The sequence below is a fragment of the Aquarana catesbeiana genome, linkage group LG01 (genome assembly GCF_042186555.1).
Source record: "Aquarana catesbeiana isolate 2022-GZ linkage group LG01, ASM4218655v1, whole genome shotgun sequence".
Classification (NCBI taxonomy): Eukaryota; Metazoa; Chordata; class Amphibia; order Anura; family Ranidae; genus Aquarana; species Aquarana catesbeiana.
The window spans coordinates 144,567,216-144,584,592 of record NC_133324.1 but is presented as its reverse complement, the minus strand read 5'-3'; the positions used below and the strand labels follow the sequence as shown (position 1 = coordinate 144,584,592).

The following is a 17,377-nucleotide window of genomic DNA, read 5'->3' as shown; positions in this document are numbered from 1 at the left end:
CTTCCAGTGACCAGTTTGAGAGAGTGAGAGCGATAACACCTAATTTAACATACCTACTCTCCATTCACACCTGAGACCTGTGTGTTGAGTTATTTTGAGGGGACAGCAAATTTACACTGTTATACAGCCTGTACACCCACTACTTTTACATTGTAGCAAAGTATAATTTTTTCAGTGTTGTCACATTAAACGATATAATAAAATATTTAAGAAATGTGAGATACTGTATGTAAGAGGATTTAGTTAATCTTTGTATCACCTGGGGCCAGTCACTTCACTGGGTATATGGAAGGTTTTACAACCACTTTAAGATTTGATTTGATCACTTTTATTTCTATCACAAGGAGTGTAAACATCCCTTGTGATAGAAAAAAGGGATGACATATCCTCTGTATGGAAACATACCTTTTTGAAAGCGTCGGTTCACAAAGCGGAAAAAAAAACATTAATCTAATGCTTTTTTTTTTTTTTTTTTTTTTTTTTTTTAATTGTTTATTTCTGCCTTGGACCGGAAGTGACGTCATGATGTCGCTCTGGTCCTCCTAGATCAGAGGTTTGGTCTCGCCTCACTTCTGTGTGCAGCTGCTCGAACCGTTGGATCGTTTCGGTAAGAACGGTAAGCCCGAGAAACATTGGCTGGGGGGGGGGGGGGGGAGAATGACCCCTCCTGCCGATTTCTAAAAGCAATCCAGTGGCTAATCGGCTGCTCAGATCATTTTATGAGAGAGAGAAAAAAAAAATACTGGCGTTATGGCTGATGGGTTTAGCCATAAACCCTGGAAACCATTTCAACGTGTATGTATACGTATTGTGGTCCTGAAGTGGGTCAGCTGAGCTGCCTTGTTAGAAGCAGGTTAAACACCTACCAGCAAGGGGAGGATTTGGTCCTGTCTTGGATCATTACATCCAAAAGGTAACTGTGGGTAAGAGTATGCTATAACCGTTTAAGAAGAAAGCAAAGTCTGGTGCAGAAGTCTATCCCTCCCTCTACTGTACTTCCAAAAAGCATTGCTTTCATCCACAGGCCTCTGGCTGTAAGCCTAGGCCTAATAATGAATTCCGCAACTAGCCATGGACCTCAAAACCAGCTTGGGGCAAAACCTCCTCCCATTTAAAAGGTGGGGGGCCCTATTACTGGCCTTCAGACATTCGGCTCAGAGAGATTGTGGACAAATGGGTCTACAACGTAGAAACTCGAGGTTACAAGCTGTAACTTCTGAGCCTTCCCTTTTCGTGTTTCATGTTCTCAGATTTTTTGTTGAACCTACAAAAAAAAAAAAATCTTTTTCAGGCACTTGATTGCCTGTCTGCACATAATTATTTGTTTAGTCCCCAGGGGGACACAAGTTCTGCAGTTTCTTCTCAAATCTCTTTGCATTGCCAAAGCCAAATGGCATTTGACCTATTCTGGATCTCAAGGGTCAAGCTCCTTCATGTACAAAACCTCAGAATGGAATCTATAAGGTCAGTGGTCACCTTCTTCTAGTAGGGGGGATTATCTATCTGTTGTCAGTAGATATAAAGAATGGGCAAGATAAGTTGGACTTACAACCTCAGTTGTCTTTTTTTGCCTAAGCTGATTTCTTCCTTCAACCAGGATATTGTTTTGCCTTCTTTCTGTCCTTTATCCTCAGATGACAGAAGATGGAGCGTTTCATATCTTGGATGTGGTTTGTGCATTAAAAGATTTGCCTTGCCTACTGTTGATTTTGACAAATTGATTCTGTTTGTTCTTTCTGACTGAGGAAGGGACCAGCAGTTTCAAGATCTACAGATTCTACGTGAATCCATGAGATTATTTCTCAGGAAATGGTTCCGCTGATCCCTGTAAGGACTCAATCCACTCAGAGTGTCGGTGCTTCCTGGGCTGTTCAACATCAAGCAGTAGCTCAAGTTTGTATAGGCTTCTACTTGGTCTTCCATTTATACCTTTACTAAATACTACCAGGTAGATGTTCTGACCTCCTGTGGATGCTTTCTTCAGGAGGGAAGGGTCTTGCAAACGGCTGTTTTGACGTTCTAACCTATTGTGGTTTTGGTTTTTGGGGCCTGTTGGCTTGATGCTGTATTGCCCTTTCCTCCTCTTTAGTGCTTTGGGACATCCCTAGCATAATGGATATGAAGATGCCCTGTGTCCTGGGATATTGATAAAGAAATTTAGATTTTTGGTTTACCAGTAAAAATCCTTTTTCCTTGAGTACAAAACAGGACGCAGGGATCCCATACCTTTTCCTATGTTGTTCATAGCCTGATACAAAACTGTACCTACAGTAGCTGAGAGGGATTATGCCTGACAAGTGATTTCTGCCTTTTTTGCCACTATAGTATTCCCTAAAGGTTGTCCTGTGATATACTCCAAGGCAAAACAAAAATCACATTTGTTTTAGTGTTAGTTAAACAGCTATGGGTTTTTCCCTGGATTATCCAGGGAAATATAAGCAGCCACTGGATGTCTCTACTTACTGGAGTCAACCTGTAGCAGTATCAAAAGTTTCCAGGTAGTCTGACCATTTAAAATCTCAGCATAATGTGCTATAAGGGTCACAACTCATGCATATGGTTTGTATGATATATTGTATGTAGAATTTTTTTTTTTTTTTTTTTTTTTTTTTCACATGCCTTCTTGCTTTCCTTTTTTCTTCCCCTTCTTCTTTTTTTTTTTTTTCTTTAATAGTCCTTAGATCTCCATCTCCTTCCCAATATGTTTACTTTTGTTTCAAACAGTCAACATGATGCATATTAGGGTTGCACCGATACCAAGCATTTGCATGAGTAGCGGTACTCATGCAAATGCTCCAATGCTTGATCCAATACCTGGACAGTCAGGGACGATTGGCGCAGCGGTGGGGGAGTTAAAATCACCGATCTCCCTGTATGGCTTCCTCCGGTTCCCCCGTTTCCTCCTCCCTGCGTTCCTCCGGTTCCCCGTGTCCTTCTCCGGTCCCCCTCTCTGCTCCTCCGCCCTCCTCTGTCCCAGATCTGTCAGAATGGAGAGCGGAGGAAGGAGCCGGTATATATGTAATTTACCAGCTCCTTCCTTTTCCGAATGGACAAACACTGACACTCTCCATTCATAACTGAGCATCGTAAACTGTGTTTATGATGCTTCAGTTTATGAATGGACAGGAGCCTCTGTCCCCTGTCCATTCATATTCAGTGCAGCTGAGGCTGCAGAGAAAGGGACTGGGGAATCTGTGTCCTCCAGTCCCTTTCCCTGTCTCAAAGGGGAGATGTCAGGGGTCTCGCGCCCCCCCCCCCCAACAGGGTTTATAAAAAAAAAAAAAAGTGCCACTATAACTTGACATTAAAAAAAAATATTGGGTATCGGTGAGTACTGGGGGGGAGAAGTATCGGTAGTTGTACTCGGTCTTAAAGTGGTATCGGTGCAACCCTAATGCATATAATTAATTTTTATGTACAGTACATTGTGCAATGATGACCTTTTTTGAATGACAAGACTCGAGGGTCATTGGTTGTGCAGTAATTTAGTCTGTAAACACGTTATTTGAATTAAACATTTGAAGAAAGCGTTTTTATTTCAATATATAGGAATTAATGTTGTTGGCTTTTTACCAGTATAAGAGAGTAAAACAGTTTAGCTAACAATCTGAGCAATTGACGGGAGAATTTGCCTTCATATAAATCCTTGTTCAACCCTTTACATTCTGCATTATATTTTTGTGCTCATTTGTATACTTAATAGTTTCAGGGTGTCAGAATCCATTGAGATCTATGCGTTCTGAAAAGCTTTTGCTGCTGCTACATGCGGCCTTGGCTGTCTGTTTTATGTCTCCAGAGTGAAAGATCATACATACGCTATCGCCATAGTAACCATGTAGAAAGAGTTTAGAGTTCGGTATACATTGGGTAGTGCAAACCTCTGATAGTTGAATAGAGAAGATTAGGAGTTCAAGCTTTATTCATGAATAACATACATTGTTGCAATTATAAAATCTATTCTTTGCAAATTTATTTTTTTTTCCTGATCATACACTTCAGGGCACTAGATTTTTTTTAAACAGGAAATGAACCCTTAGCCTAAAAATTCCGACAGCGGCACTTTTTAGAATTGTTTAGTAATGGCTGCCTACAAACAAGTGCTTGTTGATAATTGCAGACTTTTTATTCTTTGCATACCTTATTAAGACTATTCCTCAATATTCTCATGCTGGTCATTTTCATTTAAAGTGGAACTGAACGGTGTCTGAGCACCTCCAAACTCAAAACGCTATTTAATTTGTTTTTATATTCTAAGCAAATTCACCCATCCGTGTCTCCATGCTTTATTTTGTTGAGAAATCGCTTTAAAAAAAAAACACACTCTAGCATTTCTAGTCATGGCCATCTTTAAGTGAGGGCAGATATGATGCATGTAGCATTTACTTCCTGGAATACATCTGCCCTTTGCTCAGGCATGCAGGGAGAAGGGTGTACTTACCTGGCAAAACCCGTCCCCCAGATGAAAGGGAAAAATGCCAATGAAGACTCATGGGGGTGTGTGACTACATTATTATCAATACAATACACCTCCCTATCTATTTACTAATGCTAGCAGTGTAAGTGTAATTAAAAATAGTTCATGTTAATTGAAAGAGTTTTTAGTTCTGTGTTAAGGACAAAATATTCCATCTCCCTTTACATCCTGGATCTCTGGGTCTGCTTGCTGGAACATATGACCGGAGCTTCCCAGGATGCAGCTGTGTGGTCAGGGTTGCATCACCAGTGCCTCACTCAACCAGGAAGCAGAAAAAACAGTAGTTGGAGGTGAAAACAAAAAATGTTTGTTAGTGAATGTAAAATTTATTTCATATTTTTAATGAAAGGAGGAAAAGGTTAAATTCTTACAACTGTATTATATTATATTTAATATATACAGCTACCTTCAAAAAAAAAAAAAAAAAAAAAAGCTGCTGGCACATCTCCCATATAACCCTTACCGCTCCTACATAGCCTCAGTATTTTCCATAAGTGAGAGACCTCTTCTATCTACTAAGAGAAGCTATTAAAGAGAGCCCCAAACATGCCCCTGGCAAAAATGGAGAGGGTTGGACTATCTCGGTAACCAAGGATTAGGCAAAAGGTATGATTATAATGTAACAATTTATTAATAGAAAAACATGATTAAAATAAGGTTGGAAAACAATTTACAAAAGGGGCTATATACAATTAATAGTGACAGCCGTGCATTGTTCATTCAAGAGATTTCAAAGAGTCTATGATCCCCAAGGATCACAAGGGGCACCGAAATGTAGATGTTGACACAGTCCCCTTTCCCTAATGCCTGCACCTTACCCATCTCAATACTGCTGTACGTATAAATACAGCCTTGCATTGAGTTGGTTATACCAGGATTATGGTTGTAGCTACAACCATAATCCTGTTGTTCTTCTCTGCCAGTAATTTCTCTTTGTAAGTAAAAGTAATCAGAGTGGCTACAAACAACAATAGCTCAAATAGAAGGACAAATCATAGTGCTCGCTGTTGGAATAATTTTATTTAGAAGCTATATGACAGAAGTGAGCATTAAGATTTGCATTTCAGTTTATGCAAAAATTTGATGTTTTCTTTTTAAAAAAGCCTTTTCTTACTACTTTACAGTGAACCTCCAAATGGTGCTCATTATCTAGCCAAGAGTTTAGATGAGGCTGTTCACCTTCTGAAGACACCAGAAATGAAAGAGAAGATCGATCTAATCTGGATCATTGGGGGAAGCTCTTTGTATAAGGTAAATGTCTCATACCATTTAATCAAGTGCACTGTAATGTAAAATATCAAGCAGTTACAGAATCATGAGCTGTGCATTACAAAATGACTGATTTACTAAAACTGGAGAGTGCAAAATCTGGTTCAGTTTTGCCAGTAACACATTTAAGCCGGCCATAGACTGTTCGAATCTCTGCTGGTTCAGCGGCAACTGGTCGAGATTTGAACCATGCTTGGGCAGGCTTAATGTACCCAATTTGATCAACTTGAGAGTACAACCAGCTTATCTGATTTTTACATGCGATTGTTAGCGACTGTTATAGCTGCTAGCAATAATCGCTGTGTTCTCCCGGCGCGTAGGTTGCCGGAGAGAAAATTCCTCCGTGATTGTCTTAGGGTTACTCTATGGAGAAGCGAAGGAGACACACTTGGACAGCAGCACTGTCTGGATCAGGTAGTGTTTGATGGACTAGTAGATTTTGATGGATTGTACACAGGTAACTAACAAATTTAAAGCCTAATGCCAGTTAAAAAAATTACAGAAACCATATTTTTTTTTTTTTCAGATAAAGGTTTACCTAAATAAAAACTGACCATTGTAAAGCACCCTTGCTAGTGTTGAATGATTTTTCTAAACCAGTGGTCTCCAAACTGCGGCCCAGGGGCTAGATGCAGCCTTTTTGCTTCCGTTTATCTGGCACTGTTTCGTCCACTGATTCCAACAATGGGGCATCATTTCCTCCACTGACACAAATAGAGGGGCACAATTCCTCCCAATGACACCAAAGATGGGGCACAAAATTCCTCCCAGTGACACCAACGATAAGGTGCCATTCCTCCCACTGACACCAAAGAAGGGACATGGTCTAGTCCCACTGACATCTGTACCATTTTGTACTCTCGCTAGCCACAGTCGTCCCCCCCCCCCCCCCCCCCCTAAAGTCTGAAGGACGGTAAACTCGCCCTTTGTTTAGAAAGTTTGGAGGCCCCTGGTCTAAACCCTCTTGCTTTATCTTTTGCTGCAGCTTGGTCTGTAAAAAAGTTGAAAAGCAGCAGCAGGATCAACAGCTAAAAAAAATTATAGGGGGGACTGTAAAACCAAGACTACTTTCGTTAATGTTGGTGACAAACTGCGTGATATGTAATTTTTTTACTTTGCCTTTAATTCCACTTTAAAAAAAAAAGTTACATTCATTAAAATGGTTCTAAAGCCTTAAGGTTTTTTTTTTTCTTACATTAACTACTTCCGGACTGCCCACGGAACATATACTGCGGCAGGGCGGCCCCGACTGCGCGAAACGACGTACCTGTATGTCGTTTCGTGCATGAGATACTGTGGGCTCGCGCGGAGAGGCAGAACGGGGATCTGCCTATGTAAACCAGGCGGATCCTCATACTGACAGGAGACAACACTGAGATCGGCTACATTGATTACTGCATTTTTTTTTTTTTTTTTGGTTTTTTTTTGTTTTTTTTTTTAGCACTAATCACTGTATTGGTGTCACTGGTCCCCAAAAAGTGTCACAGTCCCGCTAAAAACCGCAGATCGCCACCATTACCAGAAAAAAAAACGATTAAAAAAATAAAGTCCCTAAATCTATCCCCTATTTTGTAGAGGCTATAACTTCTGCGCAAACCAATCAATATACGCTTATTGGGATTTTTATCGCAGGAAATGGCCTGGTCATTAAGGGGGTAAATCCTCCTGAGGCTGAAGTGGTTAATGCATTAGGATAAAAAACCTTCTGTGTGCAGCTCCCCCTTATACTTACCTGAGCCTGATCTTGATCTAGCGTAGTGCCTGAGAGCACAACATGGCTCAGAATCAGGCCTGCATGAGTGCCCTCATAGCAAGCGGTTTGCAATTGGGGCACTTGGCAAGGGGGAGGAGCCAGATGCATTGGAGGGGACCCCAGAAGAGAAGGATTAGGGCTACTCTGAGCAAAACCATTAAAATAGAGCAGGTAAGTTTTTAAAATGTTTGTTATTTGAAAAAAAAAAAGTCAGTTCCTTCCCCTCCTTGTATAGCAACGAATGTTCCGTTATTGCTGCACTAAATGACAGTCATGTGTATGCATGGTTCAGGGCAGCAGTACTGTTGCCCTAAACTCCAGCCTGCCAAAATGATGCAACCTCAAGGAGGAGCACCATCTAGTGGTTGAATGGGCTTTCTGTGGGGACAGCACCTAGAGTACCTAGTTTAAAGGGGCTGTAAACCCTCAAGGTTTTTCACCTTAATACATTGCTCCTCAAAAGTGCCAGCTCTTCAAGAGGAGCAGGGGACGAGTAGCGGAACTTCTCCTTTTGGGTCGATCTTCACTTTAAATACATACCTTTTTTAATTCTTTTGGCTGGTCCTGTGATGTCCCAGGTCCTTCCTTTCTTTGCCTAGAGGTGGCAGTAATCGATCGTTACTGTTGCTCTGTACAGTGCTAATGCAATGATGTGTGAATGCAGCATTACTGTGAGCAGGGCCAGACTTGCCATTGGGCTTGACTGGGCTCAAGCCCATGGGCCCCGTCCAATACAGGGCCCCGCGGGCCCCAGCCGAGTGTACTCGGCTATACTCGGCTAGTTCTGCTTACAGTCACGCCTAGTCCCGCCGTATGATGGACATAACACAGGGACTGGGCGTGACTGAGTGGAGTACACTCGGCTATGTATGTATATCGGCGGCGCTCGGCTCCGCTCCGTCATGCCCAGTCCCGCCATTGGACCTGTGTTATGCCCATCATAGGGTGGGACTGCGAGAGGAGCCAAGAAAAGCCAACAGGAGCCGAGATACACAGGACCGGCTCTGTGTATCTCGGCGGCGCCTTATTTAAACTGCAGTGACACTGACAAGTCACTGCAGTTTAACTGCAGCCTGGGCAAGGCTGCAAATGACATGGACAAGGCTGCAGATGGACACTGATAAGGCTGCAGATGAAGACTGCAAATGTCACTGGGCAAGGCTGCAAATGTCACTGGGCAAGCATGCAGATGGACGCTGTGCAAGGCTGCATTGGTGAGCATTTAAATGGTTTTTGTTTCCTTAAAATTCCTTAAACTCTTTTTTTTTTCCTTGAGGTTTGATTGGTTATTGGCAGTTACGTAGTGCCTCGTTTACTGCCGTTGAGAAAACCTGTCTGCATTAGACAGTGATGTAATGGTGGACAAACTGTATCAGAGTGGCGCGCTTAAAAGAAAACTAAAGGTTTAAAGTAATGTATAGAAGATAGGACCCAAAAGTGACTCGAGCCCAGGGGCCCCCACTACCCTAAGTCCTGCCCTGACTGTGAGCCCAGGCTGGAGAAAAGAGCACCCCCCCTAGGCAGCGTGTCCATGACAGCCTGGGTTCACAGGAAGGGGTCGCTTGATACTTCAACCTGGGCATGGAAGATAGTGCTGGTGAGAAGTGCAAATCTATAGAGGTAAAGTCTGCCTTCATGAAGATGTTACACGCTACTGTCTTCAATTATCACATTTGATGACTGTTTACAGGATTATTTTATGGCTGCATGACTGAACATCGTCAGTAACAAAGCTCTCTAAATGACTGAATTTTCTAGCGATATTCACATTTCTATAAAATGATACCTTTTACACAAATTGTTATCCTGTACTTTTTGTTCTCCTTTTTAAGCCTTTTGATCTAAATAGGCATCTTCCTTGTAGCACACTTTCAGCTCTTGCTCAGCTTCTCAGCCCCACATCTGCTCTTTTCTATGAAACTAATAAGCTCAGTGTGAAACGGCCTCCAGAAAATATCATAAGCAAGATGACCTCCTAGGCTTTTCTTATTCACAAATAATAAAAAAAGTCTTCAATTAAAGTAGACCTCCTCCCACAACTGTCCGTATTATTTTTGTGGATGGTTCTTGGACTCCTTTCATTGCACTATTTCTGAGGAGCCTGGGGGAGTAAATAAAACGCTACACTCATCTATTGGTATTTCATAAAAAAGTTTGCAGTCCTGGCCACACACAAAGTATGCAGCATAGGGAGTTAGCTAAACGGCAATAACATATTTTCATTAAATGCAGAACAATCTCTGTCTGTGCATCCATCAGTCAGATGACCTACTAGACAATTCTGTGATCTAAGCAACTGGCATTAAAGTAGGTCTGCCAAAAATAGATGTAAAATTATAAATGGTGTAAGCAAGGGTTTCTATTTCCATTTGCTTCTCTACTGGGAAGATTTTCCCCTCGCTCTCTATTCTGGTGGCACTTGGAACAGAGTGTTGGGGTAAATGAACACTGCTAAAGACTGAAATCAAGCGCTGGTGTTTTTTGTTTTTGTTTTTTTGTTTTTTGTGTTTGTTTTTTTTTTTTTTGATAGCAGCTGGAAACCAATACTACAGAGGCAAAAACTTTAGGCCCTAAAGATGTTCTTGAATACAAATAGGGGGCAGCCATTCCATGTGGCATGGGATGTGTTACTTTTTACTTTGCGATGTGGAATGCATGAGGTGGACTTTGACTGGCTTTGACTGGTATACCAGTGGTTTACCATAAAGGCAATGAACTCTAAGGAGTGGTGCTCCCTACTCCCCAGCCACGTATGTTCCTTTGAGGATACCAGTACTGTTTGATGAATAAAAGTGAACCCGGCCTAATTACTTTGACATGTACATATTTGCAAATCACCTAACAGCTTTTGGTATTGAAGTGAACCTGAACTTGATGTTGATAATCGACACCTTTCTGATGTAGTGAGAGCCAGGAGTCCAGCACCGACTGTACATATCAGAATTGAGCTAGGAGAGCCCCTGAAGTGGTTATAAAAGGACAGTGTTTTATGTCATTTTATTATACATAAAAAAAAAAAAAAAAAAAAAAAAAAAGAATACATATAAAGTTTAAAGCCCAACTCTAGGCATGGAGATAACACATATATTGCATCAGAGTCCACAGAGCACCCCTTAAATTTGTGCAGTATACATGTGACTGTCCAGTGATGGGTCCCTGGCAACATGTTCTGTACATATTTTGAAGTGGCTTTCTCAGAGTTTCAGGTCCCTGATGAGGTCTTAACTATACTTTGATGTGAGGTTTGTCCCCAGTGTCATGCTAAATTGCATTAGTTCAGTCAGGTAATTCTATTGCAAAAACGTTCCCACCTCCAGAATAAGAATAGCAGACTGTCTCTGACGTCTTAAACGTTGGTATACCTTTCAATGGTGATACTTTTAGGGTCGCTTTCTGCTGATAGAGCACCCTGATCCTTCTTGGGTCTTAATGGGTTAACATGGCATATTTGGAGGTGCTTCCTTTTTTCTGGGCTGGTATATTTGGTTGTTGACATCACTGATTTTCTCTCTGATCCCCTCATAGGAGCCCTGCCGGTTTGGCAGAAATCCACTGTCTATAGTCAGCACCACTATTTGTTAGCATACATTTCAGGGTTCTAATGACCCATTCTACCAGCCCATCAGTCGGGGGGGTACACAGAGTTGTGTGGGTGAGTAACTTTCAACAACCAACTAAACCTTTTTGGTTACTTTTTTTGAAATGGAAGGGATTCCTTGATCCACCAAATCTTCCCTAGCAGTACCTGAACAGAAAAACCACATGGAACAGCTCTTTTTCTATAAACTTGGTGATTTGTAAACTAAATTTTTTTTTCTTGAACAACAAACTTGTCAAGCTTACTTGCTCTGTGCAGTGGTTTTGCTCAGAGCAGCCCTGATCCTCCTCTTCTCCCATCCCCTGCTAGTACTCCTGACTCCTCCCCTTGCCGAGTGCCCACCATAGCAAGCCACTTGCTATGGGGGCACTCGTGCAGGCTCACTCCTGAGCCGTGCTCTGTGTCCATTGATACACACAGCACAGCTTAGCCCTGCCCCCTCACTGGCTATGATTGACAACAGCGGGAGCCATTGGCTCTGAGTCTATGAGGAGAGAGGGAGAACTCAGAGGGCCACTGCTCTGTGAAGGGCTTGTTCCCGGGTCTCTCTCTCTCTCTCTCTCTCTCTCTCTCTCTCTCTCTCTCTCTCTCTCTCTCTCTCTCTCTCTCTCTCTCTCTCTCTCTCTCTCTCTCTCTCTCTCTCTCTCTCTCTCTCTCTCTCTCTCTCTCTCTCTCTCTCTCTCTCTCTCTCTCTCGCAGACTTTGGAAATGTGGATTGGGTAAATAAGTTTGACACTTGGGTCAAGCTATACAATGCTCTTTAACAGTTGTATAAATACTGGGTTGAAAAAAATGTTTTTCTACCCCTAATGCCGCGTACACACGGGTGGACTTTTTGACCGGACTGGTCCGATGGGACGAATCCGTCAGACAATCCGACCGCGTGTGGGCTTCATAAGTCGAGAGATGCTGCAAAATGGAGGGTATTCCAGCTAACTGATTCTAGGGGTACTCCACTGATCGCCGCTACATTTTTCTATGCATTTACAAAATGGGATTCTGCAACTGTGCAGTCCCAAAATCTTCCCAGACCACAGGTATATTTGTTAAGTGTGGCATGGTGGCTCTTCCCACTGGTCGGAAGTTGTTGGGTACCTGTGACATAGGGCTACCAGCATCCCTGCAAGTTCAAGCAAACTAAGAAGATCTTTTACTTCACGACACTTTTCATACCTGGTTACTTGTCCCCTCCTAGCCCTTGCCCAAAGGGGCCAATTGATGAAATGAGAAATGTGACATCCTCTCAAACCCTTTTCTACTGGTGAACTGTAGGAAAGCATAGAAGCGTGACCGGAACCAGACATTTCTGAAGTAGTGAATGCTTATGTTTTTCATGAAACAGTAAATTCTTCACCGAAAAGTAAAAATCTCATGGTACAGACACTTCCACTCTGAGACGCGTGGGCAGCTACTTTTCCATGGATACTAGCTACCTGCAGGGAGTTCAAAATGACTCACTTGCTCACTCTTGATCCAGAGTAATGTGGATTAATTCTTGTTCTCATAACTTTCACATAATATGCCTCTGGGCTCTGACTAATTACACATTCACCCTTTCTTTTATACGCCAGGGGACCAGAATTTACTCATCACTGGCGGGACAGTGCACATGATGTTTGCACTTTATTTACAATAAATGCTAATACAATCGTTTTATGATAAAACTCGGACAGTTTGAATGCACACATCAAACTATATACAAAAACAGTTTTGCATCACAAATCACCAGCGAGACACAGATTTGTCATTTTGTAGCACTTCTTCAAACTTGGTTTTATTTCTGAAACATGGTTTGATTTAAAGGATTTCAGTTTTAAGGTTTTGGGAGGGTGTCGGATAGTAAATCTCCACAAAGTTATCGCTGGTATTTGTGCAAGCTGCGTTGGCTTGCGTATAAAAAGGTTTCAATTCATTAAAGTCTTACTAAACCCAAAACAGTAAAATCAGTCTGTATGTGCAGTATAACATGCTTGTTCCACTCTGTGGAACCTAAGGGGTTAATTCTCTGCATTGTGTAAAAAGGCAGTTTGATCGTGTCTTCTCTGATCCTCCCCTTCTTCCACTATCCCCAAACCATCTCCTGATAGAACAGAGCCTTGGAGGGAAGCGGAACATGCTTAATTTGGGAGAGTGTATGTGATCAGCACAGGGCCAATCAGCACTTTCCAGACAGAGGGTCAGGGGTCCTGCAACCTCATAGGGCAATCGGGGGAGAATAAAACTCCTCCTACAAGTGTTAAGACACTGATAGAATTCGCAATACTGCTCTAACTGCTGATGAGAAAAGGTATTTAGCAGTTTATATTTACTAAAGCTATTGCATTTCCATGTTCTGTGTACTGTGGGAAAACAGAATATAATGAATGCAGGGTCCTGGGTTTAGTAACATGCAGTGTGCTCCCACACAGACCTAAATTATGCATCAAATTTTATTTAGGTGCATGTCTGTAACTACGTCTGTATTGGAGCTATACTGTGAAATGTCAAAAATGTAATAAGTGTGCAGATGCCAAGGACACGCAAAGGCCCACCTCTTTCTGTTCCACCCCAACTTGCATATGGGACAAATGTATGAATGACATTTCATATCGGCATCGGTCGATTCTAAAGCTGCTGTAAGGTTGGTTGAAATAACCTGGGTAGCAAAAGAGCAATACCCACCATTAAGAAGTGATGCTTATCTGAAGAGTCAGTAGTAGACCGTAGCAAAGCCCTTCTAAAACTCTGGAAAATCAATATGATTTTGTAAATTGGGCCAAGCAGATCCTTTGCTTAACAGTAAAATTAAGTGCTTTCACATTGCACTGCTCATTTTGAGTTAACGTTCTAACATTACCATACATCCATAAGGGCATTTATGTTATCTTAATTACATGTGTCTTGTAAAAAAAAAAAAAACTTGAATGCAGTAATTGGGTGTGTATCTTTTGCTCACTGTATCCAGTGTTTAATTTCATGTCTGCTTTTACTGGGATCACGCATCCTTTTCATAGTAATATGTCATGCCTTGGTTATTTTTACTGTTTAGGCAAAGTGATCAGTAAGTGTATGGTAATTTGGGGTTGATTTACTAAAGGCAAATAGAATGTGCACTTTTGAAAGTGCAGTTGCTCCAGAGCTTAGTAAATGATGGAGAGCTCTGACTTCCAACATCCAATCATGTGCAAGGAAAATTACAAAAACAGCATTTTTGCTTACACGTGATTGAATGGTGGCAGCCAGCAGAGCTCTCCATTATTTACTAAGCTCTGGAGCAACTGTCCTTGCAGAGTGCAACTGCACTTTCAAAAGTGCACAGTCTATTTGCCTTTAGTAAATCAACCTCAATGTGTTATGTAGCTGGTGCCCCATTGTGTTTAACAGCAATTTACTGCCTCATCTTTCAGGTGTTTGTACAGAGAATATACATCACCTTTCTCTTTGGTGGTAAATAGGAACAGCTGCTAGTGTTCTCACACCAGTAGACTGCTGAGCACAGATTTGTGCTTTTTATTATTAGTTTATTGACTCAAGTCTTGTCCCTCTCTTCCTTGGTTGTAACCTGGATGATTTGGATGTTATTTTCCACTAATGCTTTGCATTAAACCCTTCAGATTCATTTTTACAGAAGCTGATTGAGGAATTCTCTGCCGATGGGCACCTAATCTAGTTTGACATTGTGTATCTATGTACTGGCCAGGGCAGTGTAGTTAATGCATCATCTATTATCAGCTATGCAAATGACCCCGTCACTATGATGCAATGGAAACCTCATAGGGTTCCCATCTGTTTGTTCAAAGGAAATATAATTAAATAAAAAAAAAAAAAAAGAATACGAACGAACGTTATACCACATGACATATAGTGGTCGTGCCGTCCTTGTGGCTTAAGCTACAGCTTGGTTATAGCAAGTTTAGTTTAGTTCCACGTTAATATCTCCAGCACACTGCCCGGAGGAGTTAGACCGCCTTTCCCTGGAAGACCAGGGTAAAGAGAACTTCTTCATCCTTCCTCTTCTTCCTTCCTTCCTTTTTTTTTTTTTTTTATTTATTTTTTTAACATTCTTTAAAGAAAGGAGTACACCTCATACATTTTACATTTTGCAGAAAAACAGTGAACAAATCAAATTATTCAGGAAGGACAGAGCAAGAAGCACAATAATTATGCAAGTTAAGAAGGCATCTGTACGGCATCCTTGCGGGTAGCCCCTCCCACCAGGCGTTGGCAACTAAACCCGCACTGGCTATCTCTTCTTAAGGACCATGACTCCATTGCCAGGGAGCTGCTCTTCTTTTTGGAGAGGATACGGGAATCCCCTAACCTTGCCACATGCTGGGATGACTTTAAAATTCATGCCCGTAGAATACTGTCTTCTAGAATAAATAGGCTAAAACGAGAGTCTAACACCATACTTCAACTCACAGCTGACAAACTGCGTGACTTAGAAGCGGCCTATAGCTCCAGCCCAACCCTTGAAAACCTGGACAGAGTGAAACTGCAGACTTGACTAGTCACACAACTACACACAGAGAAGGCTAAACGACGTGTTTTTTTTTCCTGCAGGCAGAGAGTGTATGAACAGGGAGAAAGGGCGGGGAGATTACTGGCCTTTCTGGCCCACATGGAAGATAAGCCCCCTGTTGTGGTATCACTCACTAACCCAGATGGGTGTAATGTGACAGAACCAGGACCGGTGGCAGCTCAGTTTAAGCAATTCTACGGCAATCTATATAAATCCCAGAACACGCGAAGGGAGATTCAATCATATTTATCTTCCATACAATTCCCCCGGCTGAATCGAGAACAAATTGAGCTTCTTGATGCACCCATCACAGAACACGACATTACGGAAGCAATTGCACAGTTAGCCAAATCTAAAGCTCCAGGGATGGACAGACTACCTTTTGGAATTTTATGTAACTTACTCAGATATCCTGGTTCCCAAGCATTGTACCAGTCTATTTGAACAGAACTCACTCCCAGAGTCTATGCAGGAAGCCCAAATCATTGTTCTCCCCAAACCGGGAAAAGACCCGCATTTCCCTGAATCCTACAGACCTATCTCACTCCTGCAGGTAGACTGCCATCTTAACTTTAATTCACACGGACCAAACGGGCTTTAAGCTGGGAAAAAACACAGCCATGAACATCAGGCGACTATATATGAATATGCATGGAACGAGGGTGGTAGTGGCATTAGATACAGCTAAGGCCTTCGCTTCAGTAGAATGGCCATATTTATGGGAGTGTCTGCACAGTTATGGGTTTGGGGCACGCTTCATAAAATGGGTACAGCTCCTATACCAGACACCCAGGGCGAGAATTGTTGTGAATGGATCACTCTCTGAGCAATTTCCATTAGAGAGGGGCACTCATCAAGGGTGTCCCCCCCCCCCTCTCCCTTATTGTACGCGCTGGCAGCTGAACCACTGGCCACTGCCGTCAGAGCACACCTTGATATCTAGGGTCTGCGCCGAGGCACTACAGTCGATAAAATTGGAATATATGCCGATGACCCCATATTGTACCTAGCGGATCAGGGACCATCACTCCAAGCAGCATTAAGACTTATTGAACAAATGGGGGGTTACTCTGGCCTGCGTATAAATTGGGACAAGTCCCAGATACTACCAATAGATGTGTTTTCCCCAACCCTTCACAACCCCCCCCACTGCCACTCGCTAGGGTATCCAAGATTAAATACTTAGGGGTGGAGGTAACCAGGGACCTGGTTAACTATACACCTTTGAATAAAATTCAAAAAGTCGCGCTTAAAAACTGTGAGTGGCAACAGACAAGTGCCTAAAAGCCTCATAAAAATATGAGGATAAGTAGTGGTCACTGAGCAAATATTTCAATGCTAATCAGTGTATGAATGCACCATAATAAAAATAAATTTATAGGACACCGATATTGCTTCCTATGTCCGTAAAAAAAAAAAAAAGAAAAAAAGAAGAAGAAACACTCAATAATACGTGACTTAATGCAGACAACAGGTGAATGCCTCAAACCACTAAGGCAAAGTATAATAGTGTGGCAGATATATGTCTATGAGAGCCGTGCCAAAACATAGAAAAAAGATATTCAGTGTATAAATAAACAACAAAATTATAAAACCCAAAAAAAGTCCATGGCTGTACAGAAACAATAATGATTATAGTCCGTACATGCTTTGTAGCACACATACAAAATAAGTGTCCCCAAGTGCTGAGTGAATACTGGAACCAAAACTTGCTGCAGTGAATAGGGTGCATAGACAGACCTCCACCTTTCAAAAACTGCTGCCTCTTACCAGAAAAAATTG

At 42.0% G+C, this 17,377-nt stretch overlaps 1 protein-coding gene across 1 annotated transcript in view; it reads left to right on the top strand.

Annotated features, from left to right (window-relative positions):
- The window catches only part of DHFR (dihydrofolate reductase), an 81,985-nt gene that overhangs the window by 43,007 nt on the left and 21,601 nt on the right, over window positions 1–17,377 (top strand). Inside the window, exon 4 of the mRNA XM_073624436.1 lies at window positions 5,599–5,725. Within this exon, the coding sequence (XP_073480537.1) occupies window positions 5,599–5,725 (127 nt within the window). The remainder of the gene's footprint in view (window positions 1–5,598; window positions 5,726–17,377) is intronic.